The 27,983-nt window shown below is 45.5% G+C and overlaps 1 protein-coding gene across 1 annotated transcript; it reads right to left on the bottom strand.

The window, feature by feature from the left end:
• Nucleotides 1–10,765: 10,765 nt before the first annotated feature.
• On the bottom strand, nt 10,766–24,121 carry TAGLN3 (transgelin 3; the record flags this gene model as incomplete). The annotated part of the gene is made up of 5 exons (XM_082840568.1): nt 23,997–24,121; nt 23,516–23,697; nt 22,151–22,325; nt 12,301–12,403; nt 10,766–10,907 (listed from the first exon to the last, which is right to left on the bottom strand). Exons 2-5 carry the CDS (start codon nt 23,693–23,695, stop codon nt 10,766–10,768), a joined length of 600 nt encoding a protein of 199 aa, XP_082696694.1. The 5' UTR covers nt 23,696–23,697; nt 23,997–24,121.
• Between the last annotated feature and the right edge of the window lie 3,862 nt (nt 24,122–27,983).

The raw sequence follows: 27,983 nt of genomic DNA, 5'->3' as shown, positions 1-27,983 counted from the left end.
TAGCAGAGCCAAGTCCTACACTGCTTTCTGCAGAGTTAACTTCTCCACCAATTTCCTCTCTCTCATGCTGTTCGATGCTCCAAGCTTCTTTGGAGTTTAGCCCCTTGTCATTCCAACTTCCCCGTAGGCTGTGTACATATTTTGAAATCCGAAATAAATATTGTTCAACTCTTCGCTCATTATCCTAAATCATTTGCAATTACAGACCCCAGCGGCCTTGATGTAATTTACAAATGTCAAATGAGAAATCCCTTATTATATGTTCTTGTCATTTCTGTCAAAGATCAGATGATTGGGAGCACAGCTAAAATCCAGATGAAAACATCAGTGATGTGGTAAAACAAAAATCCTACCCTTCCCACCCTTCCACCCTCAAGAGAGAAGTATTTCTGAATTGAATTAGACACTGTCTCCTAAAATAATGGTTGGGCTCACCAAGATTTTCTACCCTGACTGAGGGAAGTTACATAGTGTTGCAGAAGGGTTTTGGTTTTGGGGTTTTTTTTTTCCTCTTTTTCAATTACAAACTGTAGATTAAGGTCTTGTTCCAGCCAGCACATAGTGTCTGTGTGTGGTTTCTGTAGCATGAACTCCTAAATTATTTTTTATTCAATTTTTTAATCTCAATTTGATTAAGCTGACCTACCTAAAACCTCAGGGCATCAGGTAAATGTTTATTTGCCAGGAAGTCTCCTGCCTGTCATGCTGTTTTTGATCTCATCTGAGAATGCTACAATACGGTTGGGAGTGTTCATCAGGATGCAGGAGCCCCTCCTGGGATTTTATTGTCTTTCCCAACAGGCTAAGCGCTTTTGACTTATTGAGATGATTGCTGCCATCCTCTTACTTTCTTGTCAAGCATAAAGGGCAGATGAGTGGATGTCTCTGCTAAGTGATCACTCAGTGCATCAATTTGAGGCAATGGGCCGGAAAGGGTTTTATCTTAAATGGTATTTTTGTACTTTCACAAGTTGAATGTCACTAGAAATCCTTGAGAGCACCACCTGACAGTTACCCACAGCTGCCAAATCTCCTTTCTCAAGATACAGGCTCTTCAGCCTCACTGACTGAATGCCTTAGTCTCTTAGCAAACCAGCAAAGGATGGAGTCTATCCACTGGGCTGGCATCAGACTGGGAGAGTCATCATTCTCCACAGTCATCCAGAGCCACGAGGCAGGACTATGCAGGTAGGGGGCTCTGCTTCCGGACTCTCCTTATGATAAACCCACATCAGCTGAAGGAGTCTCTGTTCCTTACAGACACACTGAGGGTGGCATGGGGCCTGACATACAGCGGGTGCTCAGTAAATCTTGGCCAACGTATTAATTTTAATTAACAACATGTACTAATTACTATGAATTAATGAATACAACATTGCCAAAGACCTAGTTTCTCTATCCTTATTCCTTTTACCACAGGAGTATTAGAGACTGTTTTGTATTATATTATAGACTGGTTTGCTTCTCAGAATTAATTTTTGTGCCCAGAGAGAATGCCACTTTCACCTTACCCTAATTAAAAGATTCCAAAGAAAAAGAAAGATTTACATAATATTTACATAGCTTTGTAGGAATAATTCTGATCAAGAATCATGAGTTAAATAAAAAAGAATCATAGGTTAAACTTTCATATATAAAACAAGCTACCTTAAGTGTTGGTTACTTGCATACACAAGGGCGCTCCAAATTCAGGAAGGAATTAAGCACATCTTTTGAGAAGGATCCAGAAAATCCTCCATATCTGTGCTTTCCTGAATTACAAACAGGTGAGCTCTTCACTGTGCGTTCCCACTGGGGGAAGATGAAGTGTTAGTTGAGTACAGGGACCACGTCTTCACTTGTGTATCCCCCAGAACCTAGCAGTGTGCTTAGGATGGAGAAAACAGTATTGATGGAATTCATAAAACTTTGGAATCATAACGTTTAGAGTTCAAATTCTAGTTCCCCCTTTTACAACTGTTCTACTTCCTTCGACATGTCTAATCCTCACTTTCCTGATCTGGAAAGTTATGTCAATACTCACCTTGCAGGATCATTATATGCATTAAAGGAGATGAATTATATAGATTGCCCAATATTTAGTAGGTGCTCAATAAATACCATTCAAGTGAAATTCCCCTGGGTCATTATTTTTCCCTTCAATTGTTCTGAAGCAGGGTTCCTTCTTTGGCAGAATTTCTCATTTTGCAATTTATGTGAGTCAATCTCATCCCATCACAAGAGCGATGCAATGTTCTCCCAAAGAATTATTGTTCCAAGAATGTGGAACCAGAATGGCTCTTTAACTTTATCTGACAGAAGGCCATTTCAATATCTGTTTCATTAAATAAAGGTCGGTAGGGTAATATTCACCCTAAACCCATTTGAACCATATGAGTTGTATCCTTGCCCTTCAAAATGGCTTTACATTCTCAGCTCAGGGCTATGAAAGTTGACATATTTATTCTGAGAATATATAATAGGCTCATTGCCACATCAGAACTTTAATTTTGCTGAATGACAAATCAATTAACCACATTTTGCTTTAATTCTCTTGCCTAAGACATTCAAGTTGAATTCTGGAAATAATCATTTCTGTTCTGGTCCCATATTTTGTAATTATTTTTTTACAGCCGATGCTTCTGTTTTACCAACTGTGTCAACTTCAGAGTCGTTAACAAGCATGAATAGCTCATGGATTTAATGTGCTCTTTGGCAGAAATGAAAAATGCTGGGATTTCGCGCAAGGACCCAGCAATCATAAAACTCCTTTGCAGCTGCTGAGGAAGAACATCAAGTTCCACCAACATCCTAGTAGATAGACGTTGTCTTTCAGAATATTCACAAATAGTTTTTTTTTTTTTTTTTTTTTTTGCGGTACGCGGGCCTCTCACTGTTGTGGCCTCTCCCGTTGCGGAGCACAGGCTCCGGACGCGCAGGCTCAGCGGCCATGGCTCACGGGCCCAGCCGCTCCGCGGCATGTGGGATCTTCCCGGACCGGGGCACGAACCCGTGTTCCCAGCATCGGCAGGAGGACTCTCAACCACTGCGCCACCAGGGAAGCCCCACAAATAGATTTTTAAAGTGATAATTCTGATGGAGTGTAGCGAAATGGCCTCATTTATCTTTTACAGGTGAGTGTAAACTGGTACTCTGGATAAAATTTGGCCATATTAATCAAAAATGGATGTTTAGCATCTAGGAAATTATCCTAAGGAACTTATCATAAAGATACATCTGTAAAAAATTTTGTAGTATTAATTTTAATGGTGAAATTTGGAAACATTCTAAAATTTAACAATAAAGGATCAATTAAGTGAAATGTGGTACATCCATTCAATGGATTTTCAATGGGAAAGTATCTAGTAGTTTCCATATAGAAGAGCTTTCAACATAGAAGGGATTACTTCCTCTTCCTATTTTGTTGGGACATCCTCATGAGTCACATCCTCTTGTTTCTTGAGACGATATTTGCCCTTCGCTTTCTATGAAGCTTTAATGATGAACAGATTGTATCCAAGAGGAACTAGTTTCCTGCAAAAGGATAATGAAGATGGAGACACTCTAAAAATGTGATGCTGATTACATATGTATTTTAATATTCTATGATGATGGGCACTAAACTGTGGGCAGTGGTTATCCTGGATGATGGGATTAAGGAGAGTCATTCATGTTCCCTGAATTGTTCAGATATTTTACAAAGTTTTATCAAGAGGGGAAAAATGCTTATGTTGAAATTTAAAAATGGAAAAGTTATTATGCTGGCCCAATGCACAAATACTTTGAAGCTACAGTGATAGTAAATTAAGTATGCTAAACATTAATTGAGATCAGTGTTATTAATAAAGCAGCAGCAAGATAATAAAATAACTATAAGCCAACGTCTCGAATCATTGTGCGCTTCCAAGGAGTATTGCCTCAGAGACTCATCTACTATGGATTATGTCATAACTACTGGCAATACAAGGTAATTTTGACTTAATCATATATTTCAGAAAGGATTCATGTTAGAAAATATTCAATTATCTTTCATTTCTTTGTTGGGTGCACATGATGGCAAAGAACTGATTTGACATGGAAATTCCCATTTCTACAATTTACAGTATGTCACATCACATGGAGAAAAACTAAGCATCAGAGGCCTAGAAGAAAACAACTCAGTTGGCCTCCTAACCAGTGGTTTTAGTGGCATAATAGTGTCCCTGAGGAGACACAGTGTTTGCATAATGACTATTTAGAGTTTATTCTGCCTAAATCACCACTACTTGTAATTAGAAAGAATCATAGCATTCTAAGTAGATCTATAATTTGAGAGAGAAGAAATTTGCTCTTTATTTTTCTTTTTGGCCATGTGGCATGTGGGGTCTTAGTTCCCTGACCAGGGATCGGACCCATGCCCCTGCAGTGGAAGTGCAGAGGGACCACCAGCGAAGTTCCCAAAAGGTTGCTCTTTTTCAAAATGGACTTGACTATACTCTGGATCCCATCAAACCATTAGATTATTTTGTGGAGCTGAAATGGGTAAAGAAACTATCAAGGATTGGCAACCGCCATTTGAAGTATTTCTTAAACATTGCTTGGGGACAGAGAATCTTACCTTGCTCAGGGCATGTGGCGGCCTTATGCTTATTCACCATTGGCACAACATGAGGAAGATGGCCTTGAATCCATTCAAGAAGCTGGGCTGTTTAAATGGAGAAATTTAGCCTTCAAAATGTTCAAGGGAACTAGGTTTACAAAACAACTTGCAGGAACGATGTGCTCATTTCTGCCAATAACACAATAATTTACATTTTAATCTTTGTGCTCTACAGTTACCATAGCAGCGAAAGACACACAGTCAACAGGATTATGTCACTTTCAATGAGGATATAATCAGCAGTTAAGCTAATTTGTGTCCATGGCAATTAAATTTACTGTCAGCAATAGTGCTGCTGCCTACTATGTCATTAAAGTTTTCTGTAAATGTTAACTAAAATGGCAGCCTGCATGGAAACAAAAAGACAAGATCTTATGAAAAGTGAGCTTTGTGTTTCCATTACCAGAAGACCCAGCTGTAGTCACAGCTCTTGGTGGAAGGAATGATATAAAAAGTAGAGAACTGTGGCCTAGTTTGTCTGTCTGGAGTCAGACATTTTCTTAAATCATCTTTCTGTTCTTTAACATATCAGAGAACCAGAAACGGGACCTGCATTCACACTGCAGCCTGGTACAACCTTATTGATGGCATGTCTACAGATGTCACTAGCTTTTAGCAAATCTTTTCGTTTCTGTGATAACAAGGAACCTTGATTCTGGTTCGTGGGTTGAGGCAACAGATGTGTGAAGTGGAGAGCTGGGTGTCTTGGTCCTGTCAGGGACCTGCAACCATCACCATGGAAAGTTTTGCACATTCCACGTCAAGGTGAGCTCTAACTACACTGACCAAATTTGGCCTTTTAAAAAGTAACTTGACATGTATACACTGCTATATTTAATATAGATAGCCAACAAGGACCTACTGTATAGCACAGGGAACTCAGCTCATTACTCTGTAATAAACTAAATGGGAAAAGAAATTGAAAAAGAATAGATGCATGTGTATGTATAACTGAATCAATTTGCTGTACACCTGAAACTAACACAACATTGTTAATCAACTATACTCCAATTTAAAATAAAAAGTAACTTGAAAACAAACTTTTATGCATTTCTTTAAGATCTCGGGACTTCCCTGGTAGTCCAGTGGGTAAGACTCTGCTCCCAATGCAGGGGGCCGGGGTTTGATCCCGGGTTGATCCCACATGCATGCTGCAACTAAGAAGTCTGCGTGAAGCAACTAAGAAGTCCGCATGCCTCAACTAAAAAGATCCCACGTGCCGCAACTAAAGATCCCAAGTGCCACAACTAAGTCCCAGAGCAGCCAAAATAAACAAAGAAGTAAAACAAATACATACATAAATAAATAATAATCATCTTCAAAAATCTCAACCTCTAACTCTGTCTCCTAGAGGCCTAAGACTGAATAAGACTCCGAGGCATGGATACCACAGGGATCTCTCAAATCACCCTTGCTCAAGTCCACCCAGGAAGGATCCGTCTTGAAATCCAAGCCGCTTCCTCATTGTTTTAACTCTTTTGGGTCCAGGCAGGTTAGGACAAGTGGTAAAGAGGCCAGTACATTCTCATAATGGCACAAAGCAGAAGTTCCCGTGTCCAGTGTCCCCTAGCAAACATTCCCTGACCAGCCAGGTCAGAGAACTCTTCCTTCAGCGGGTCCGAGTGAACACTGCTGTGATTTGGCCCTTAAACTTAAACAAACAACTAATGATACGAGGAGCTATCGGGTATATTGTTTGCTCAGCTAGACTGCAAATTCATTCAATTAAGAGCCACGTCCATATTTCGTTGTATCTCCTGGTTCATAATACAATTCCTTAAATATATTAGGAACTCAGTAAACTCTTGTTGACTGACTGATTACAGGGATGGTTTTCTAGTCATTTTCCTACATTCAGCACATAGATGGCTTTTGCTGATTACCAGGGCAGTTTTTGAATAAATAGATAAATGAAATAATAGAATGAGACATTAGGACCTTAGTTAGTAATACCTTAGGAAGAATTAGTGAGAGAGATTTAGCAGAAAGACCATGTAATAGAAAGAAATGAGTGCTGCTCTGGGACCCTAGGAAGCTAGATTTAAATCCTCCTCCAAAACTTAATTTGCTAAATGCTGTTGGAGAAGTCATTTCACTTTTAGTCTCCAGTATTATTCTAAATAAAATACAGGGCTTGGAATAGGTGATTTCTCTAGGACTTTAGAAGAGAAAAAACAAGGAATGGAATATGAGTTCAAGTTTTACTCAGGGCTAGCTCTACAAGAGAGTGGGTCCCCATAGAGCCCATCCAGCTAAAAAAAAAAAAAAGAATTCTCTCAATAAAGAAAATGGCTCAAAAGTGGCCCATTCTAATACACTTTTGAAATACATTGTTAGATATTATTTTGTTTAGAATTTTTCACATCTATGGTCCCAAGTGAAATCAGTCTAATTTTCTTTTCTTCATTCTTTTTTTGTTTTGTTTTGTTTTTGCGGTACGCGGGTCCCTCACTGTTGTGGCCTCTCCCATTGCGGAGCACAGGCTCCGGACGCGCAGGCTCAGCTGCAAAAAAAAAAAAAAAACTGAGTTCTTAGGTCTTTTCTTTTCTAATTCTGGGAAATTCTCAAAATTATTTCTTCAAATTTTTCCTCCCCTACCTTGATTTTTTCCTTTGCTTCTGAGGTTTCAGCTATATGATTTTTGGCGCATATCACTTAACGTTTCTTTTGTATTCCCATCTGTTGTACCTTTTTACAGAGTGTCTTGTTTTAATATTCTAAGTTATTAACTTGTTCTTTTTATCCATTCTACTATCAATCTGTATTTTATTTTATTTTATTTATTTATTGGCAGCACCTCGCATCTTGTGGTATCTTAGTTCCCTGACCAGAGATCGAACTCTTGCCCCTTGCAGTGGAGTCACGGAGTCCTAACCACTGGACTGCCAGGGAATTCCGTTTTATTTTATTTTTATTTTTTAAGAGACTTTATTTTATTTTTTTGGCTGCATTGGGTCTTTGTTGATGCGCACGGGCCTTCTCTAGTTGCGGCAAGCGGGCTTCTCATTGCGGTGGCTTCTCTTGCTGTGGCTTGTGGGCTCTAGAGCGCAGGCTCAGTAGTTGTGGCTTGCGTGCTCTAGAGCACAGGCTCAGTAGCTGTGGCGCACAGGCTTAGTTGCTCTGTGGCATGTGGGATCTTCTCGGACCAGGGATCGAACCTGCATCCTCTGCATTGGCAGGCAGATTCTTAACTGCTGTACTGCCAGGGAAGTCCCTATTTTATTTTTTTATGTTTCATATCTCCAATTGGCTTTTTCTTCATAATGGAAGCAATGGCTTCAAGTTTCCAATATTTTCCCTTATCATTTTTAGTATGTTATTAGACTAATTGTAAATGATTCTTCTCTCTGGTCCACAAACTCCACTTCATCTGGTGAGAGTGCTCCAGTGTGTCTTTAGATGACAGTACTTACACTCCTCAGGGGTCTTCCAGTTGCTGCTCGTGAGCTCACATTGCCCTGAGAGTATCTGCTACCTTGACTGTAAATGCAAAATGGGGAAGAGGGAGAACATCTCAGGCCCTAGCTTGGATCGATTCTGTTGGGAATATATATCTGGAGCTGGAAATATATTGAGGCAGATTGTTTTTGGAATTACAAACTGGACTCTCTCATTCTCTGTTACTTCCTGTCTCAATCCCAAGCACTCTGGGTAAACCTCCATCCTAGGGCCTCACATTTTTCAACACCCTCCTCTCCAGGCTGTAAGCATCTGATGGGACTGAAGGGGTGGGGGAGCCTGTCAGGGCCAGTGGGATCATGTTGGGAGAAGAAAACGCCTGTGTGCTGGCAACCTGCTGTGTTACCTGCTCCTCCCTTCAGCTGGGCTCTGCACCACTCTAGATTGGGCTGCTTTTCCGCCTCTTAAGCGTCTCTGGCACAGCAGTGGTGGAGCCAGGGCATGCGGGAAATAGCACAGGCATAGCCTGGAAGCACTCTCACACACCTAGTCCCACACACCGCTGGTGGAGGTGATTTCCCATGCCCTCCACCTCCCAATCCCAAACAGGAAACTAACCACCTTCCACCTCTCACCAGGAACTTCCTCCCAGTTTTATTTCATTTTGGGTGGGGATCCATCAACCTCTCTCTCTTGCTTTTATGGCAAATCTAAGGTAAATTTTGAGAAAGGAATTCAGCTTCATGTTAATATAACATCTTTTCAGGAATGGACAATTCACCAGTGATTGGATTGGTCACTAGGGATCCTAGAGGATGAATTCCTGGTTTTTTTTGTTTGTTTGTTTGTTTTTTATTCGGTACGCGGGCCTCTCACTGTTGTGGCCTCTCCTGTTGTGGAGCACAGGCTCCGGATGTGCAGGCTCAGCGGCCATGGCTCACGGGCCCAGCCGCTCCGCGGCATGTGGGATCCTCCCGGACCGGGGCACGAACTGGCGTCCCCTGCACCGGTGGGCGGACTGGCAACCACTGCGCCACCAGGGAAGCCCCTCCTGTTTTTTTTTTTAATATTAAAAGTCTTTAAAAATCTTATGCTGGATCCTAATATATAAAATAGATAAAATGAGCAACGCTCTCATTGAAGCAGGAGTGGGGATCAGAATTCAGCCTCCTCCCCCCCACCCCAGTCCCATGGGAATCCCACAGAACTCTCTATGGAAGGCTAGAACTGCAAAGAATGCAGTCTGAAAAGTCATCATTCTACATCTGGAGTGTGGCAGTGTCTATATTTTCATTTATTTTATTTTTTCTTGTTAATTAACAATTCATTATATGAGTGAAAGACTATTTCTTTTCTTATTAAATGCATCACTTTTTAAAAAAAATTTTATTGACTTTTGGGTGAGTTGGGTATTCATTGCTGCGCGCAGGCTTTCTCTAGTTGCAGCAAGCGGGGGCTACTGTTCATTGCAGTGCGCGGGCTTCTCATTACAGTGGCTTCTTTTGTTGCGGAGTGCGGGCTCTAGGCGTGTGGGCTTCAGTAGTTGTGGCTCATGGACTCTAGAGCGCAGGCTCAGTAGTTGTGGTGCACGGGCTTAGTTGCTCCGCGGCATGTGGTATCTTCCGGAGCCAGGGCTCAAAGCCGTGTCCCCTACACTGGCAGGCAGATTCTTAGCCACTGCACCACCAGGGAAGTCCCAACATGAGTCGCTTTTTTTTTTTCTTGTTTCTACTGGTAGGAAAGAGTAAGATGAGTTGGTGGTCCCCAGGCGTACTTGCCTACTTAAGTGTTCTGTGGATGAGAAAATGTTTAAAACCTTTCTCATCTTAGCTAGATCTCAGTCTTAGACAATGTCCAAGAGTCTTAGGGGGTTAGACCCTGTAAACAACTGTAAGAGAGCAATCTACATTGCTTTCACTTCTGGCTAATGAAGCAGCTGTATAAATGTCTGCATCAGACCCAGAATCTGGCCTGTGGGGATAAAGATTGTTGATACAGAATGGAAAAATGCTCTTTCCTTCAACTAATCGTCACCCGTCCGGCTGATAAAACCACCCCTCTATCAGATAGCTCCTGAGCATCTGCAGCAGAGCTCTTGAAGAGTTGGGGCTTCAGCTTGTTCATTCCTGTGTTCCCCCAGAGTCTGGCATAAAAAGCACAAGGTAGGTACTCAAAAAATATGTGGGAGCCAAAGACCGTGTCCTTGAACTCATGGGTTTAGGCTGTCAGAGTGGGCAAAACTGTTCCTAAACTTCTACTGCAATTGTCAAGATAAGCAATACAACCTTGCAAGGGCTTCCTCAAAGTTAACTTATATTTCTACTGCTACAGCTGGCTGACCTCTTGAATGAAGTGGAGACCAGCCCTGCCGGCAAAGTCCCTAAGACGAGGAAGGAACTTTACACTTGAAGACACAAGACTAATTTGTTTATTAGGTGCGTTCTATAAGTTGAGGAGGGAAATTTTTGGCAAATAAATAAATAAATAAATAATCAGGTACATGAAGGCTTTCAGGGCAAAGAAGGAGCTCAGGAAGAGGAAGGAAGCGGAGTCTTTGCATAGTTCTAAATGAACAGAAGGTGGCAGCCGTAGGCAACGTGGATTCGCGGCAGAAATGCAGCACTTGCAAAAAACCAGGGACAGGAGGCTTTGAGAAGAGAAGGTCAGAAGGTGACTAACTATTTCTTTATCATAGAGACCATGGTGTGGCACGTTCGTCCTCTCTACTGGGTCGCGGGATGCAGCGTCTTACATGATTTGCCTGGGCATCCCATATCCGGTCATGCCTGCCTGGGAGGCCCCCTTGTTGCTGCCCATCTGCAGGCCTATTACGTTCTGTCCCTGGCGAAGCTGCTCCTCTGAAAATCCTCTCCGATTTTGCTGGGCTTTCCTGGGCAGAGGGAGTGAGATGAAACAATGTCATTCTGTTTTCAAAATCTTTCCAAGATATGCAGTTACACAGGCTCTTCTGGGGGTCACCAAATAGAAAGGCTGGCCTTATACAGAACTATAGTCCTGCCATGAACTATGGCCCTACCCTGAGCTATGATCCTATCCTGGGCTATGGCCCTACCCTGGGCAGTGATCCTACCCTGGGCTATGGTCCTACCCTGGGCTATGATCCTATGAAATATGGCCCTACCCTGGGCTATGGTCCTACCACAAACGGGCCCTGCCATGAAACACGACCTCTCGACATCTTAGAAGCTCAGGTGATTTTCCAGAATTTCCACAGCAAAGAACAAGTGCTGCCTCTCTGGATACTTTACTCTCAGACAGCTTTCCTGTCCCCCCTTCTCACAGTTACCTCAAGCCCTTGTGAAAATTAAAATCAGCTCTTCTTACAAATCATGTCACTAATCCTACTCCATCTTCCCTGTATGGGGCCAAGGATTAATGTCCCGCTTTAAAGCTGACGGATTTAGGTGTTAGGAGGGGAAATTTCCTACTCTAGACCAGAGGCTTGCAAACTTTCGTGAAGAGCCAGATAGTAAATAGTGTTGGTTTTATGGGCCACATAGACCATGGTAGATCACTAACAAAATGGGAGCTAAAACCAGGGTTTCAATTGGCCGATATCTAGGAGCATTTCAGACCAGGTTCATTTAAAATGTCACAAGCTGGTACCTTTTCTTAACTGTCAAGAAGAGGAGGGGATTAGGGGAATGAAGAGTCAATTATCTGCTACAACATGCTCTTTTCATCTCTCACTGAGCTAGGGGTGGAGTTTAAGAGTCCTTGCTACCCCTCTCCCCACAAACAACAAAGCAAATAATCTCTTTAGAGAAAGGCCCTTTACTGACATGACGATATAACTTATTATCCACTTCAGGCCTCCTCCAAGAGTGACAGACAGCGCTATCAATGGATACACTGGGGTGACAGGACTGTCTCAGGACTCTCCTGGCAAATAAAACATGTTTTCCCTTCATTACATGAGGAAAATAATTAAATAAATAAGTAGATTCAAGGCTACTTGGCTCCTAGTGAAACCAAGTTCAAATCTCAAGAGAGACATAACCTGGGCAGAGCTGGAGGATCCAGGTATCTAGTAGGAAAGGCCCAACGACTTCTGCCCTGGTTGGTATATTGGCCTGAACAGGCAGCATCCGTCTTTCCTTGTTCCAGGGGATTCAGTTATGGGGCTGGGAGTGCTTGTTGCTAGGCTGGACTTTGTGTCAAAACAGCCTCCCGGGAGCTACAAGGCTTCAGATGCTCGCTCTTGTTAAAATCCTCCTCTGCCTGGGGAGGAAGAGGGTGTGTGGCTGGGAAGAGATTTTTACCTGTGAAACCAGGATGGCTCTCCCCGGTAGCAGCCATCATCCTTGGTGACTGCAACGCTGCCTAGAGCCATCAGGGTCCTCTGCACGGCCGCCATGTCCTTCCCTGGAAGCCGAAGGAGAGATTAAAGCCAAGCATGTGTCAGGGCCAAGGAAGAGGGAAGGATGGGGCTGGACCTCTGGGAAGAAAGTTCTCATAGGAGGCTGTAGGCGAGCACATTCAAGGGAGAGGGATACAAGATACTCCTCAAAGTGGCCTGAAGACAACCACGGCCAAGCTTCTCAGAAAGGAGCAAAAAATCAGGCTAATTATTCTCTATATGGTACATGCCAGGGATAGTGAGTTTCTAATCCATTCACAGTTGCTACGTGAATAACACATTCCAAACACTGAGCAGCTCAGACAGCGGTAGGTCCCTGCCCTATGCAGAGGCCCCGGCCCCGGTGGGTTCTGCGGGCGGTGGTAAGGGGAGGTGCTGTGGGTAAGCTGGCATGAGGTCTGCACAAGAGGACTTTCGTAAGGACTGGAAAGAAAAAAGGAAACCGGAAAGAAATTTACTGGTGGGTCAACTACACCAAAGCCCAGGTGGCTTCTTTCTTTGACTATATCTGGGTTAAAAGGGTCTAAAATCACCCATGTGCATCAAATTGAGTCTTCACTTGGCTTTTTTAGGCTGGAGGCCTGGCAGATGAAGAAAAGCAAATAAACACAGAGCACTCCAACATGACACAATGAGAAGCTCTTCATTTTGTGCTGCTTGAGAAGAGCTAAAGGGAGACAATAAATAAATGGCTTGTGTGTGTGTGTGTGTGTGTGTGTGAAAGAGAGAGAGAGAGAGAGAGAGAGAGAGAGAGAAATGTGTGGTGTGCTCCCTCACACAGTGGAGGGGGACATTGTCACCCGAGGAGCCCAGGGACCCTTCCTCCACTGGGCTACAAGGCAGCCTCCTCTTCCCATCCTTTCTCCCCTCCCCCCTTCCAGCGGACCGACGTGCCCTGGACAAGGAAAGGGAAAGATGCTACTGTGTGGTTGGCCCCGCAATTTAGAACCAGATCGAAGGCCCACGCACGAGTGTGGAGTGCAAAAGCTAAAGGGTTAGGCGGGGGCAGGGTGGCTGCATTCAGCCTGGCAGGGGCTGTGAAAGTCAAGGGCAAGCATTGAAGGTCCTCTTGAGACCGAGTGAACCATCTGTAATCTCCGGCTGGGCTGCTGCAGCCCGGTCACTGGGGAATACAGAATTACAGGGGAAAGGCAGACAGAAAGTGAGAATGGAGCATAACTCTAACAAAATAAACAATTAGGGCCCACAGAGGAAGTCCAGGTCAGGATGTCCATTTATTCAAAGAGGAGAGAGAGACAGCAGATCCTTCTTTCCTTGCTCTCTCCCCATCCCCCGTCCCACATTAACCACAGGATGATTTCCTGGATCCTGAGGCCCTGTGGGATGGATTGATGGATACAAGGATGTGAGGTTCTCAGTGCAGAGCCCCCCAGGAGCAAGGAACAGCTGGGGTGGTGGAGAAAGGAGGACCTGGGCAGCAGATGGAAGGAGGAGGGCACAAGGGATACTGAGAAGGCAGAGAGAGGAAACGCAGAGGAGGTTATGAGAATGATCTTTCTCTTCCGCAGATGAAAAGCATTTCTGTAACTGTCACTGTATTACAGGATACATTTTTTTTTTGATAGAACTGGCATGATGATATTTTGAAGGATCACCGTGGGAAGAGATAGGAAGAAGGTTTGCTTTCAAGCAGTGAGTCATTAAAGAGAACCTCAAGAAACTATGAAGCACGTGGAGGCTTAGGAAGGTCCAGGTACATCACTCATCTCTACTCTGTACGTAAAGCACACCAGAAATCTGTTTCTGGTGGTTGGAAACAGCGTGCATCTGGCATGTCCAGGATCTGGGGAAATGTGGAGCCTGGCACCTGGCAACCAGCCACAGATACTACCCTGGAGACCGGGGTGGGAAGCAAACTCTGTTAAACCAAAGACCCAGTCCCCACCACATATGGCTAATGCATATATATCTGCATGAACCCAGAAAGGACACAGGGAATTAAGTTGGGGGCAAGGGTAAGATATCCAGGCCCCCTGACCTATAAATCTCACCCCACCCTCATCCTGGGAGAGTGCAAAAGGAAGTAATTGCACCATTGGGGCAGAAGAAGCTGGAGAAGGAGGCATTAGACAGGAACAAACTGGAAAAGCTTTTCTTTTTTAAAGAAAGGGCTAGAGACAAGAGATTTGTTATAAATGATAGGCTAGACACTTTATTATAAGTGACCTTGCCCCTGTGGACTTGATATGATTCCTCCCAATGTGTGGATGGGAAAATTAACTCAGGGAGGTTAATTAATTTCCAGAGCCACCCAACAAGTGAATCAGGGCCCAGATCTAGCTCAGGTCTGTCTGAACTCAAAGCCTGTAATCAGTCCAGGAGGCCACACTGCCATCTCCCATGGGTCCCCAGCACAGGTTGGTTGGGAGGCACGGTGCTCAGAGATCAGGAATGACCTGAAGGGTGGCAGTGGCTGCTTCAGTGCCAGGCCAGAGGGAGGCACTGGAGGGATACAAACGGGGAGTAGTTCCTGGGCCCCACAAAATCTGGGGCACAAACTTCAAATGACCATAAGTCTATGTTTTGTCTGGAATAATTTCTCAAGGTCTCAACCTAAATAAGATGAAAGCAAAAGAAAGCAGTTGGGGCCCAAAGTCCCCCATCAGTTTGCCCATCAAGTTAAAATAATTATTGTCAAGATTCGAAATAACATAACAAACAGAAATCTGCCTTCTGTAACCAGTTCATGTCTAGTTCATTTTCTAATAGACATTCCTTGGAAAGAATTCCAGTGTTTTGGACTAACCAAATGGGAGGAGGGTCTCTTTCCAGCCTCATTTGTCTTGCCAGTTCAGAAGCCCAGATCAAGTGCTGTTGGGTAGAAGGGGGCGGTTTGTGGAGACTGAATCCTGTAGCTGAGGGTCAAAAATTGAAATGTCTGAAGGAGCAGTGAGATGAGGGAAGATCTGTGAAGCGAACCAGTTATAAAGCAACAAAAGCTGAACTTCTTGTATCCCAACAATGTGTACCATCTGCCTAGAACCCAGCCTGCTGCAGAACGTGGTTTCCCAAGCTTCTGGGACTACTTATGGGCTGGGGTTGGAAGGCCTTTTTAAAAATATGAAATTTGAGGTCATCCCTGGACAGACTGATTGGGCAGTCCTGGGGTGGGGCCTGGGAGTTTGTATTTTTAATAATCTCCCCGTGTGATTCATGCCATCAGACAACTTTGAGATACATGGGTTTCACCTGGTGACTCCCAACTGGACTGAGCAGAAGAATTACCTGAGGATCTTGAAAATTCAGATTCTGGGACAATATCCTGCGATGATTCTGCTGCATAAGCAAGCACTGCCTCAGTACTTCAGCTTTTCATTTTTAAAAGCATCCCAATGTCTGGCATGTGGCAGGCACGAAATAAAAGTTGTTAAGCAGTAATTCCTTGCTTCAGAGCTATCGTCCACAAAGTCAGAAGTCACATCAATAGCTAAACGGCTCTGATACAAGTTGGGAGCCTGCTCAGAGCTCCAGCAGCCCGGAATCTCTTTGTTCCCTGAAAGGTACCCCCAGAAACTTTGGCAAGACAGCTTGAAAACTGCTGCTCAAGCTAGTTTTCCAAGAAGAAGAAGAACAGTTCTAAAGAAGTACCAACTAGGTGTCGAGAATTTTCTAGGTGCTGGGAACGCAGGAATGAGACTGAGTCCGGGTGGTGATCAACAGATGAGACCGCTGGCCATAGAAGGAAGTGATACACGAAAGAGAGGGGTCAAATTTATACTAACTGCTCAGGATTTCAATCAGGTTCCTGGACTCTTCTAGCTCTCTATCATGGGGGGAAGCTAATATTAGACTCGAAGTTGTAAAAAGAGATGGTGGCACAGTAGCTCTCCTTGTCAGAACCTCAGAGAGCAACTGACACTTTGACTTGACAGTACTGTATTCCCTGTTTATTGCATTATCACAAAGCAATGTCTCCCCAAGTGTGGTCTTACACTCCATCTCTGGGGAGAGGGACTAAGGGTTCTGCATTATAAGTACCCCTTGCCCCGACCTAGGAATTCTTAGTGCCCATGAAGTTTGAAGACTTTTACCATAGAGATACTTGAACAAGGATTTTGTTCCCTTAATTTTTTTTATTACTTTCATGCTATCTTACACATGTCTTTGGGAAGAAAAAATAAAAAGAAGGATAAAGAGAAAGGAAAAGGCCAGAGAAGTTACATCTGGGAGAGTAAAGTCAGGTTGGACACTCTACTTTCAATACTAAAAATCAGTCTTACATTCAAAACTCTTTGCTTTGGAGTTACTTCTACTTTACATTAGTCTTTTTTTTTTTTTTTTTTTTTTTGCGGTACACGGGCCTCTCACTGTTGTGGCCTCTCCCACTGCGGAGCACAGGCTCCGGACGCACAGGCTCAGTGGCCATGCCTCACAGGCCCAGCCGCTCTGCAGCATGTGGGATCCTCCCGGACTGGGGCACGAACCTGTGTCTCCTGCATCGGCAGGCGGACTCTCAACCACTGCGCCACCAGAGAAGCCCGCCCTATTTTACATTAGTCTTGACTCAACCTTGTAACTCTTAGAATACTGGGTTGTTTTCTTTTCATCTTTCTGGGACTTACAGAGAAAGCGGTCAGTGGATGAAGAAACCACTTCTTATTTCCCTGAGTAATAACTTAGGCATAGCCCCCAATTCTCCACTCAGAGTAGAAAAATTATTGCTTTGGATAAGGGACAAATGTCAGAGGGTAGGTTGGGCTGCTCTGTGGGCTTTATGAATTTTTGTTGCTTGCCTCCCTGGAGAAAATCTGTAAGGAAGTGGTTCTCATAGTGGGGTTCCCAGGCCAGCAGAAGCAGTATCACCTGTGAATTGGTAAGAAATGCAAATTCCTAGGCCCTACCCCAGACTTAATACCTCCGAAACTCTGGGGCTGGGGTCCGGCAATCTGTGTTTTAACAAGCCTACCAGTAGATTCTGATGCACACTGCAGTTGGAGGACCACCGCTGCAGGAAGAGCCCGCCAAACTCAAGTGTGGTATGAGCAGTGCTTGCAGGAAATGCGGTGAAGGCTGCACTGAGAGAAAAGGAGGCTTCAGGCGGCAGGCATTTCTGTACTATCTTGAGTCACTACAGGTACCGTACAATATCCCCAAAACAGCTCTCACATTGGGTGAAATGTCTCTTCTGTTCTTGCTATTGAGGAATGACACATACAGTGACACCTCCCAGAGGACATATTTGGACCTTCCAGGCACTCTGCCGCCCCCCCACCCCCAGTATAAACCAGCCTCCAACACCCAGTCATCAAGGAGGGGAACAGGGAGGCAGGACAAGGCCATGTGTCCCGGATCCTCGTCAGCAGGATTATGGAGAAGAGCAATCAGAGTTGATTGATTTTTGAGTCTTGCCTGCTCTGACATTCTAGAATTCTAGGTGGCTAATGCTCGTTGCCTGGTTAGGCATGGGAACCAAAAAGGCTAGTTGCTGATGGACTAACAACAGAGGAGAAAAAAGCCAACATTTATTAGGTGTCTCTTAGCTGGGCGTTGTGCTAGGCATTTTATACAGTTAATTCTTGAAAGAACCCTGCAAGGGAGGTGCTGTTTACAGGGAAGGGAACTGAGGCTCTGAGAAGCTCAGCAGCTTAACCAAGGTCACGTAGCTAGTATGTAGCTAGTTTCCAAAACTCATGCTCTTTCCACAGTACCACGATCCCAGGGTCTGGAATTGACAAAGCAATACTATATCGTGGGGAAAAACATAAAGGGTAATGACCACGAGGTGGAAAAAAGTCAATGAGGAGACCCATAAAGGTGGCCCCTCGTTTTGGAGAATGGTCAATGAGGTGAAGGCACCTCAGATGACAGAGAGGGCAAAGGTCATCCAGGCAACCCTACCAGCTGCTGTGTGAGGCGCTTCATGAAGTCCGTCTGTTCTGAGACAGAATATGTGCCCTTCCAGCCTTGCTCCTGCCGCCCTTATTTTCTATTAGTCTTAAAAAAAATAGGCCAATGATAATAGTAATTTGAACATTGCTACCATATATTATGGTCTGTTCTTTCCAGCACTGTGTTAAGCACTTTTAATGCATTATCTCATTTACACCCCATATCAACCCTGTGACACAGACACTATTATCCCCATTTTACAGCTGAGAAAACGGAAGCTTAGAAAAGTTCATTGATAGGTGGTGAAACAGAGGTTTGAAGAGAGTGGTCTAATTTCTAACTTAGGAGCCTGCACTCTCCTACCTTCAGGGTAAGCTTTCTTTGCAGGCTTTCTGACCAGCACACTCACTCGCTCTCACGAGAGTGAGACACACACACACACATACACACACACACACACACACCCCTCATTTTCTGTCTACTCCGTTTCTCTCCTTCCCTGTCTCCCTCCACTGAAGAGATGCTGAAAGCTAACCTCCGTTGTGCTCTCCTAAGTCACAGCTGAGACGGCCCCGCCCGCCCTTTCCAGGTTCTCAGGGCGAATCCCAAAGTAACCTGCCCGGCATCTACCTTCTCTCTTCCATGAGAAAGACCTCTCCAGTCCCCTTGCACGGCTCTAAGCTGCCCTCACTTCTCCCCCATCACTGAAGGGAACTGGTCACCCCAGCTTCCTCTGAGGGGAACTCCAGGAGCCTTGTCTATATCTCTGAGGTTGGGTTGTTTTTTAGGCCATTCAGCCCTGGGTTCCTTCTTAAAGCCTTGAACCTTTTATTCTGGTTGCCCCTGAGTCCATTCCAAACATTTCGCCTTGCATCTAAAAAGGGTTTCAGGAGAGAGGGTACATCTGGGACGCCTGCCTGTCTAAACAACTGAAGATAAATGAGAAGGCATTTGGCGAGCCCTGGCTCCTGCGGCGTTATTCATCTGCAACATAAGAGCAGCACAGAGTCATGGGCAGCCATGGGCAAGCAGAGCCCTACTTAGGAAGATGCCAAGCAGGGGAGATGGGAGACCGAGAGCCGCTGAGCCTAAAATGCCTGCAGAGGAGGAGGAGAAGTTCCCAGGCAAGGAGGGCTGGCCGCTCAGAGCCACAGCCACCATGACCACAGTGCACGGGATCAGGAGTGAATGTGAGTAATCTGAAATTTGAGGACAGCATTAAACCCACAGCCCAGGTGCAGAAGAGTAGTAAGAATGTGAGACTAAGCTAAGGGGATGGCCAGTCCAATAGCTGAGCACACAAACATGGACAACCTCACACGCGCACAGGCACGTCAACACGTGCCAGCCCGCCCAGTGGCATCCCTTTGATTCCAGCTTACTCATCCCTAAATTCACGGGTGACAAGCAGCTCTGGCAGAAGGATCCAGCCTCGCACTTCTCCATGCTGCTGTTCCATGGGTCTCAGTGCTGGGCTCGCCCAAGGCTGCCGTCCCTCCCCGTTTCTCTGCTCAAAGCAACCCACTTTCCTGTCTCTTGCTTCACTGTATGGTCACCAGCTCCAGCCTGAGCTGCAGACGGTGCACTTGGGGGATGTCAAGTGTCCCCTCCAGCAAATAGACTGAATCTCCCAAACCTCAATCCTGAGCTGCCTCTCCATGCAGGGGGCCGCCAGGCCCTGGTGCCCCTAGAGGCCATTTGGACCCTCCGAAGCATCTGTTCTGTTGCCAGCTGTCCTGCCTATAGCATCTCAGCCACAACACCCTGGGAGTGGTCTCCTTCCTTATTTCCTTTAAAGCCCCATCTTTCTTTGCCCTGGGAATGAGACCCCTCAGTGTCTGCCTTGTTCCCTTGTTCTAAGAGCAACACCCTGCCCTGGAGCCCATCTGTCCACCACCCCATCTCAGGCTCCTGCAGTCACACTGATGCCTCTCAACTTCCCTCTTCCCTAAGAGGTATCTGACACACAGGGCTGGGGCAGGTGGTGTAGACTTCCACCTACTCTGCTTATCAGGGACCTTTGTTTCCTATCCTCCTCCCCTTCACTACCAGCACCTCCTGGGTGTACAGTTCACCTGTGTGGTCTTTGGAAAAAGGGGAAAGGCAAACAGAGCATCCTCAACACAGAAAAGCACCCTTGGGATCCCCATCTCCCATAGCCCTCCCAGTTTCTTCCTCCTTGTATATACTTCCTGTACTTGGGGGGTCTCACTGGGACCCCTTCCATTTATACAAACCTCCAAGTACTGGGTCTCTCACCTTCCATCCCACACAGCCCTGAATCATCCTCCCCCTACTCTTCATCTCATCAGTCACTGTTATGACTCAACAGCACACTCACGGTGTGGGATAAGGAAACAGCATCCTGGCCAAAGCATGGCATGGCAGACTAGTTAAGGCCCTACTCTTTGGCATCACGGAGCCTGAGTTTGAGTCCTGGCTCTGCTAATTACCAGCCAGTCATATGATCTATACGAGCGATAATGGGCGAGCTCCAGTTTCATCATCTATAAAATGGGGAAATTCCTAACACCCACCTCCTGGAATTGTTAGGAGAATTGATTGGCGTTATGCAGAAAGGCACGAGTACCATGCCTAGTGTAGAGGAAAATATCAATAAGCAGCAGGAATTTTTATCAGCAAGGGAAAGTCATCATAGCTTTGACCTAAAAAGCAGGGACCAAGTCTCAACTGTGACCTTCTGTGGGGATTTGGAGGCAAGTGTCCATGAAGTCCAATAGCCTGGCCTGAAGGTCTGAATATCTGAGTTTCTAAATAATGGCAAAACATTACTGATAAACTGATTGGCGTCTTAGGATTTTAACTACTCATCTGTGAAGGAAACAGGAAATGCCAGCTCTGTGTATGACATGGAGAAGGGGGTGAGGATTAAGCAGGCAATGGCTTTATAAGTTGTTTAGTAGAATGGTCCTCTGCTAGAAATCCGTTTCAACCATCATCTGAATACCCCTTTAACTATCATTCTCTTGATCACAGGAGAGAGTTAGTCCATTCTCCCTGTCAGCAGAGCCACTTGGGTCACTACCCTGGGCACCCTCTTGGTTGGGCCACTGATGACAGCTAGTGACAATGAGCATGAGAGTGTAGAGTCGACCTGGCTGTCCTGCTGGGACCTGTCTGTCCCCCCAGCAGGCCCGATGTGGAACAGTCGCATGGACGGTGTGCACATTTGGGCTCTGGGGGACACTAAGCCCTAAGACCACGGGTCCCAAATTCTCTGGCGGTACCTCCATCCACATCATTTGCCCTAATCATGGTGGATTGTTAAATATGTCCAGAAACTTGATTTCCTTTTTACGCCTTGTTAGATTTCTTACATCAATTCACGACTATGAAAGAAAAAAATCATTTGTCACCCTCTCTAAGAAAATACACATCTGGAAGGTATAGTCACAAAGCTCCCAGATGATCGTTTAGTAAAAGGGTGGGGTGCTATCTATTTCTCAGACTGAATGACAGAATTGCACCAGGCAGCTTTGTCTATAAGCCTGGCTGCTGGTGAGTCAGAAGCATACTTGCCGCCCCCCTCTCCTCCAGGAGCTATCACTTGTGGGGAAAAAGTACATGGTGGGAGGGGTAAGAAGGAGAGGCTTCCGTGTAACCGTTTTAGCTTCCTCTCCACGGAGGCTTCTGTTTACCAGTTAGTTTGCTGGGGTCCCTGCTGTGTTCTGGGGTGTGTGCTCCTTAGAGGAGGAACCCTTTCAATACAGAACATCACAAAGTGGGAGGCTAACAGTGCTCGCGGATAACAGCTGATAATCCCCTCACACGCACACACACGCCTGGAGATACGTGGAAGAACACTGTGGGCAGGTTTCACAAAGAGAAAAGCGAAAGGGTGGGGGGAGGGAAGAATGATCCCAAAGGCACGAGGGCTTTACCTTCCCAAAGGTCCACGGTCTGAAAAATGTCAGTGGTCCTGACGCCATAGATCTCCGCAGCTTTTAGGAACTGGGAGATTTGCTCCATCTGCTTAAAAGCCATCTTTGACTCTGAGATCTTGGGAATGGGCTCTTGTCCGGGTGGGTATAAACTGTTTATCAGCTTGCACAAGACCTGAAGAGGGAAAGGGGGAGGCAGAATCAGCGTTTCCCTTTGTATTTACCCCCCCCCAATGCAAAGTGAATCCTGGGCCTCACAGGGCACAGCCCACGGGTTTGAGCGTGGGCCCATCTTGCACCCCAGGAAGGCATGGGTTCTGAGCTGGGTGGCCAGGCTCCCATACCGAACCTCAAAGACCCAGGCGACTCCATTCTCAGGGCTACTCCTGACCACAGAGAGCCCGGGAGTCCTCTTCCCTCCTTTCCTTTTGCTGGGTGAGCGAAAGAAGGTTTATGGAGAGGGAATGATGTGCAGTGATGAGGCCACGATTTCAGACTTTCAATGGAGGGAAGAGTTAGTGGCTCCCGGAGAGATTAAATGATGGACTCTAATATTATTTCTTCTTTCAAAAGGCAGATCAGAATCAGGCTTCAATAACTCATCCAGTAAAAGCTAATGATGTGTAAAGGAGCCGAACTGGGTGGGTACCCCCAGATCCCTATAAACAAAGCGCTGGGCATAACCAGACAGAAGCGTGAGATAGCAGTTATGTAACAGTAAATCACAGCCTGCGGGAAAAGACGGGCTTGTTGGAATCAGCAGAGCCTGTGGTCTCCAACCACCCAAACACACGGGAGCATCTCCTTAGAAAAGCAGTTATCAAATAAGGATTCCCTTCAGTTTCAAGAGAATCCATCCATTCGACAAACAGGCATTAAGCATCCCCAAGGCGTATGGCTCCAGGAAGAATGGGAAGGTGGTGAGTCCTGCCCCTCCAGCCCTTCTTTTGTTTTACTATGTATCCAACCTATTCCGCTCGGGGAAGGAGTGCCGCTGCGCCACCACCGCCCCCCCCCCCCCCACACCCGCCAGAGGAGCTGATGCACCAGGAAGGCTGGAGAGATCTCAGGGAAATACTTATCTCTATTCTCACTGGAAAAAGCAAAAGGACTTCGAATTTGCCAACAACTCAGGAGGAACCTGTGATGTCTGGGATGGGTGGAGAGTCCTCTAATCCAGCGAGGGAATTGTGCAGGGAGCCCAGACCTTCCAGTCCCGAAGAGATAAAGGCATTCCCGTCCCCCTCCCCCCGAGAAGGAGCTTGGCAAGGCGCAGCTCCTCTGGTGGCCTCTCGTTAAAAGAGGAGACCCTGGAGGGTTTCCCAGCCCACCGCCCCAGCATCCGAGATCGCTGCCCGCCCTTACCGTCCCGTCCATTAGCCATTTCTGAAAATGGGCCCTGCCAGGGGGCGGGTGCTGTATGTCCTCGGCGCACTGCAGGATGATCCAGTCCACCAGCTTGTTCTCCAGGTCCGCGTCGTACTTCTGCTCGATCTTCTCCTGCACCTCTCGGCTTAAGCCGTAGCTCGGGCCCCTGTTAGCCATCTCTGGAAGAGAAGAGAGGACACGCGGGGCATCCACACAATAGCAGCAGCAGCCCGGGCTCCCGGCAGACGGGGTTGGGATGTGGCTGGGCCTCCTGGCCCAGCAGCAGCAAAGCCGGCAGCAAGCCGGGCGTGGTTTAAATCAAGGAGCCAATGAAGCCACTGGGGTTTCACCTACAAACGGGGAGGAAAAGCGCAGCGCCAGTGACTCTTAGAATAAAGCCCCTGCCGGTCCAGGGGGGCTGGAAGCCCCCCTCTCAGTCCCGTCTATCAATGAGACGAAACGATGCACAATGACTCACAATCAAGCCTGAAGCCCCCAGGCAGCAAGGGGGCTGGGGGGTGGTCGTTTCCTCCCTCCTCCCAGGAACACTTTGCAAAGGCAGGAACCCTGAGATGGGAAAGAGCAGGTAATTAACAGGCCGGGAGGAAGGCTCCCTTGACGTAGAGCTGCGGATGCTGCATCGCGCCTGGAAGAATGGTACACTGATTCTATTTTCTCATGGCTGAGGAGGGTCAAACCAGGGCCGTTGCTAAGAGCCGTCCAAAAAGCCAGCCCTCTCGTGTGTCAGTCTAGCCCGCCCGCCTCCCTCCCGCTGAGAGCGGCTTTCTCAGCAGCACAATTCTTCCCCCTACTCTGGGGAACAGCCGGTTGTACACAAGGCCAGCGCACAGCTGCACACGGAACGAGGCCTGTGGGAGGGTCCATTCCGTCAGCTGTCCATCTGTCAGGAGTTGCCAGACCACTTTCCCCCTGCCTGGAGGGAACAGTTGTCTGGTGGGGCAGGAGGGGCAGGGCTGTGAGCTGCAACCATTAGCTTGTTCAGCTGTCAGCCAGATTTCATCCCGCAACTTCCAACCTGGTGGGAAACTGTTGTGCCTCAGTTTGACTTATTCAAGGAAAGTAGCGTTTTAATGCCATTTTTAATCGAAAGACACTGAGAGTACGTTTTATAAATTACGGAGCTCAACGTGCTAAGAACGCTTGGAGTGAAAGGTCTTGATAGAGTGTAAAGATTTCATCTGTTTAATTAAGGATCAGAAAGGCACCGCTGACACACTGTCAGTGGTAACTGCGTATCTGGTGTGAGCAAACAAGACCTCGGGAGAAATCATTAGACCTAAGTTGGCCCGAAATTTTTATAAATACGGAAGGGCTTGGTAGTTTGTCTTCCTAGACTGTAAGCCACTTGGGAATAAAGATTAAGTCTTGTTGGTGTTGGGTAAGTCTTTGGGTACTTTTCATGGGAAAAAAACACCATAAATTTTGTTCTTTGGTTCATTCAACGAATATTGTTTTTGAGCACTTAACTGTGCCAAGTTCTGTGCTGGAGAGAAATAAAATATAAATTTTTCCTCTAAAACAGATCAATTGACTCAGAACATTAGATAAAACAATTTTAGTACGTGGGATAGCGATCTTTGTCGCTGTGGGAAATTGATTAGAAGCTATGCGGGAAATGACCTCAAACAATACATGTATTGAGAAAAATCTCCTGCCAGCTGGGGCCTGGACTCTTGAAAATTTAATTACTTAGTAGATATGTGGGTGGTTTGCTTGAGAAAAGACTTAGTGGTCAGTAGTTGAAGGCATAGGAGAGAGAGCTCTGTGAAAACCGTTGTGAGAGAATCAGAGCTTTGAGGCGAGCAGTAGGTTTAGAAAAAGGCATGACAAGGGCTGACGGATGCAGGTCTGCATGCTGCATGGAATCGACAGTTGAAGGAGCTTTAAAGGCAGCAGAGCTGGCTCCAGAGACTTGGAGCTCGGGGTAGAGTTCAGAGCAGGGAAGTTGTCAGCAGAATTTTGGAAGTCACTCAGTTGCATCTTGGTGGCAGCAATAAGGTCAGTTCCAACCCGGGACTAAGGAAACAGAAGCCCAAACAGGAAGCATGTTATTTCCTCTGTGGCTGGAATTGCTCTAAGGAAGATGTTGGTTTGTTATAAGAAAAAACAAACAAAAAAACCCAGAAAAAACAGAAACAATTCTAAAAGATGTACATTTGCCTTTTTTTTTTCAGACTCTGTTTTGCAGATCTTTTGTACCCGAAGATTTTTTTGCCATTGTAACAAAATATGTGGGGTACTTTAAATGAATGATTGAAATCATGGTTCTGGAGAGGATACAATGGCAAAGAGGAGAGTCCAAGCAAGGCCTAGAAGGTTAGAAGTGTCCAGAAATCAATAGGAAATCATTAAAGAAAAACCACTTGATCCCCTGGGTGGTGACAGTGGAAACTGGCTCAAACTTCTGTTTACTGAGTGCCTATAAATATTATAATTTTTTCAACAACTTTTTAAAAGGGTCTATGTATCTGAGATTTAAAAAAGAAATGAATGAGATATGGCAACATGGTCTACCAGCAACATTAAACTTGTAAACCATAAATGCCAACCAGGTGTCATGCTAAAAATATGCACAGGGTACTCAGGTACATTTATATCTGGAGGAAGAGGGTAGGAAATTAGTGAAAATATTTATGAATGGGATGACTTTAAGTCTCAAAAGAGACTTAGGTGTTTTAAAAACTTAGGTGTTTGCCTAGTGAATGGGATGAGGCAGGAGGGATTGGGAACGTTGCTAGCAAAGGCAGCTTATTTAAGAAGGTGAACATGTTCTAATATCAACAAAGCATAGGGTTAAAGGGAAGAGACACAGAAATAAAGCTGGAATGTCAGACAGTCTCCAGATTACAAAGTAGAGTGCTTGCAAATGTCCATGGTTAAATTTTCAGGAATTTTGAAAGCCAGTTGTTAAACTCAGCCGCTGTAACCACTTACATTATGTAAGCTTACACTTAAATATGTTATATTAAAAGCAAAGGTTAAATACTCAAAACAGATCACTTCCTAATTTATTTTGCTACATTTTACTCTTACTTATGTTTTCGAGGATATTTATGCTTATTGTCTCTATATGGGGTATATACTATGTAACAGTCTGGTACTGGCCATGTCTTCCCAGTTTCCTTTTATTCAGTGACGTCCCAGTGGTAGCTTTAAGCCAGCTATGACAAGAGTATAGCTGGTTGTTGGCAAATGCTGCAAATCGGGGCTCCCCTCCCCACCCAGCTAGTTGTTGAATATTTACTGGCCTTGCCACTGGGCTTATGTATCACGCAAATGAGCTTGAGTGTTTTCATAGAGAAAAAGAACCATCAGATCTGATTTAGGTGCAGGAAAAGGAGAGGGTCAGAATGACTCAAGGGTTTGATTTGTATAACAGGGGTCACGGTTGCACCAATTATTGTAAGGGGACCATAAGTGGGGAGGTACATTAAGGGGGAAGATAATAGCGTTTGGACTTACTGCATTTGGGAGGGCCACCACAATCCATCCCGGTCATTCAGTTTTATGCATCTGGAGCTAAAGAGAAAAATCTGGAATGAAGGAAAGTACTTCAATCATCTGCGTGCAGAGAGCAGTTAAAACCAGGAACCTGCGTGAAGTTGCTCAAGGTGAATAAGTAAGTTGCATGAGAAGAGTGCCAAGGTCAGAAGAGAAGGGAGTATTAACAATACAAAGTGCGTAAGGAGATGGTGTGGCATGGTCAGGGGCACCTGGGGTTAAAGAATGTCAGAACGAAGCTCCTCATCTCAATGGTCCTTTGAGAGAGGGAGGTTGGCATATAAACGGAGAATTTCCATGTAGTAAGTTCTATCAAAAAGGCCTCAACAGAGTGCTGTTCGTGAGAGAGCACAGAGGACCCATCGTCAAAATTCTTGGACACAGAGATGAGGATGAGGTAGGAAAGGCTTCAGTGAGAAGCTGAGATTTGAGCTTCTTTTCAAGTAGAAGTTTATCTGTCAGTAAAAATCTGAAAGCTCAAGAAAATAGAGAGGACAGTTTCTTCAAAAGACAAATTTCGTTTAAAAAAATTACCTACATTTTTCTAGGTATGTTCTCTAAATGTACCAAAACATCGTATTTTTTCATTAAACCAAGTTATGCATATTACATGATTGTGTTTCTAAACTAAAAAGTGACTTTAGGTCTGTAATGAAAGGGGATCTTAAAAAGGTATATTGGGACTTCCCTGGGGGCGCAGTGGTTAGGAATCCGCCTCCCGATGCAGGGGACACAGGTTCGAGCCCTGGTCCCGGTAGATCCCACATGCTGCAGAGCAACTAAGCCTGTGCGCCACAACTACTGAGCCTACGCTCTAGAGCCCGTGCTCCGCAACAAGAGAAGCCACCGCAATGAGAAGCCTGCGCACCGCAACGAAGAGTAGCCCCTGCTAGCCGCAACTAGAGAGAAAGCCCGCGCGCAGCAACGGAGACCCAAAACAGTC

This window comes from Leucopleurus acutus (genome assembly GCF_964270905.1).
Source record: "Leucopleurus acutus genome assembly, chromosome: 5".
In the NCBI taxonomy this organism is placed as follows: Eukaryota; Metazoa; Chordata; class Mammalia; order Artiodactyla; family Delphinidae; genus Leucopleurus; species Leucopleurus acutus.
Note: the sequence above shows the minus strand (reverse complement) of the source record. Positions and strands in the feature narration are given on the sequence as shown.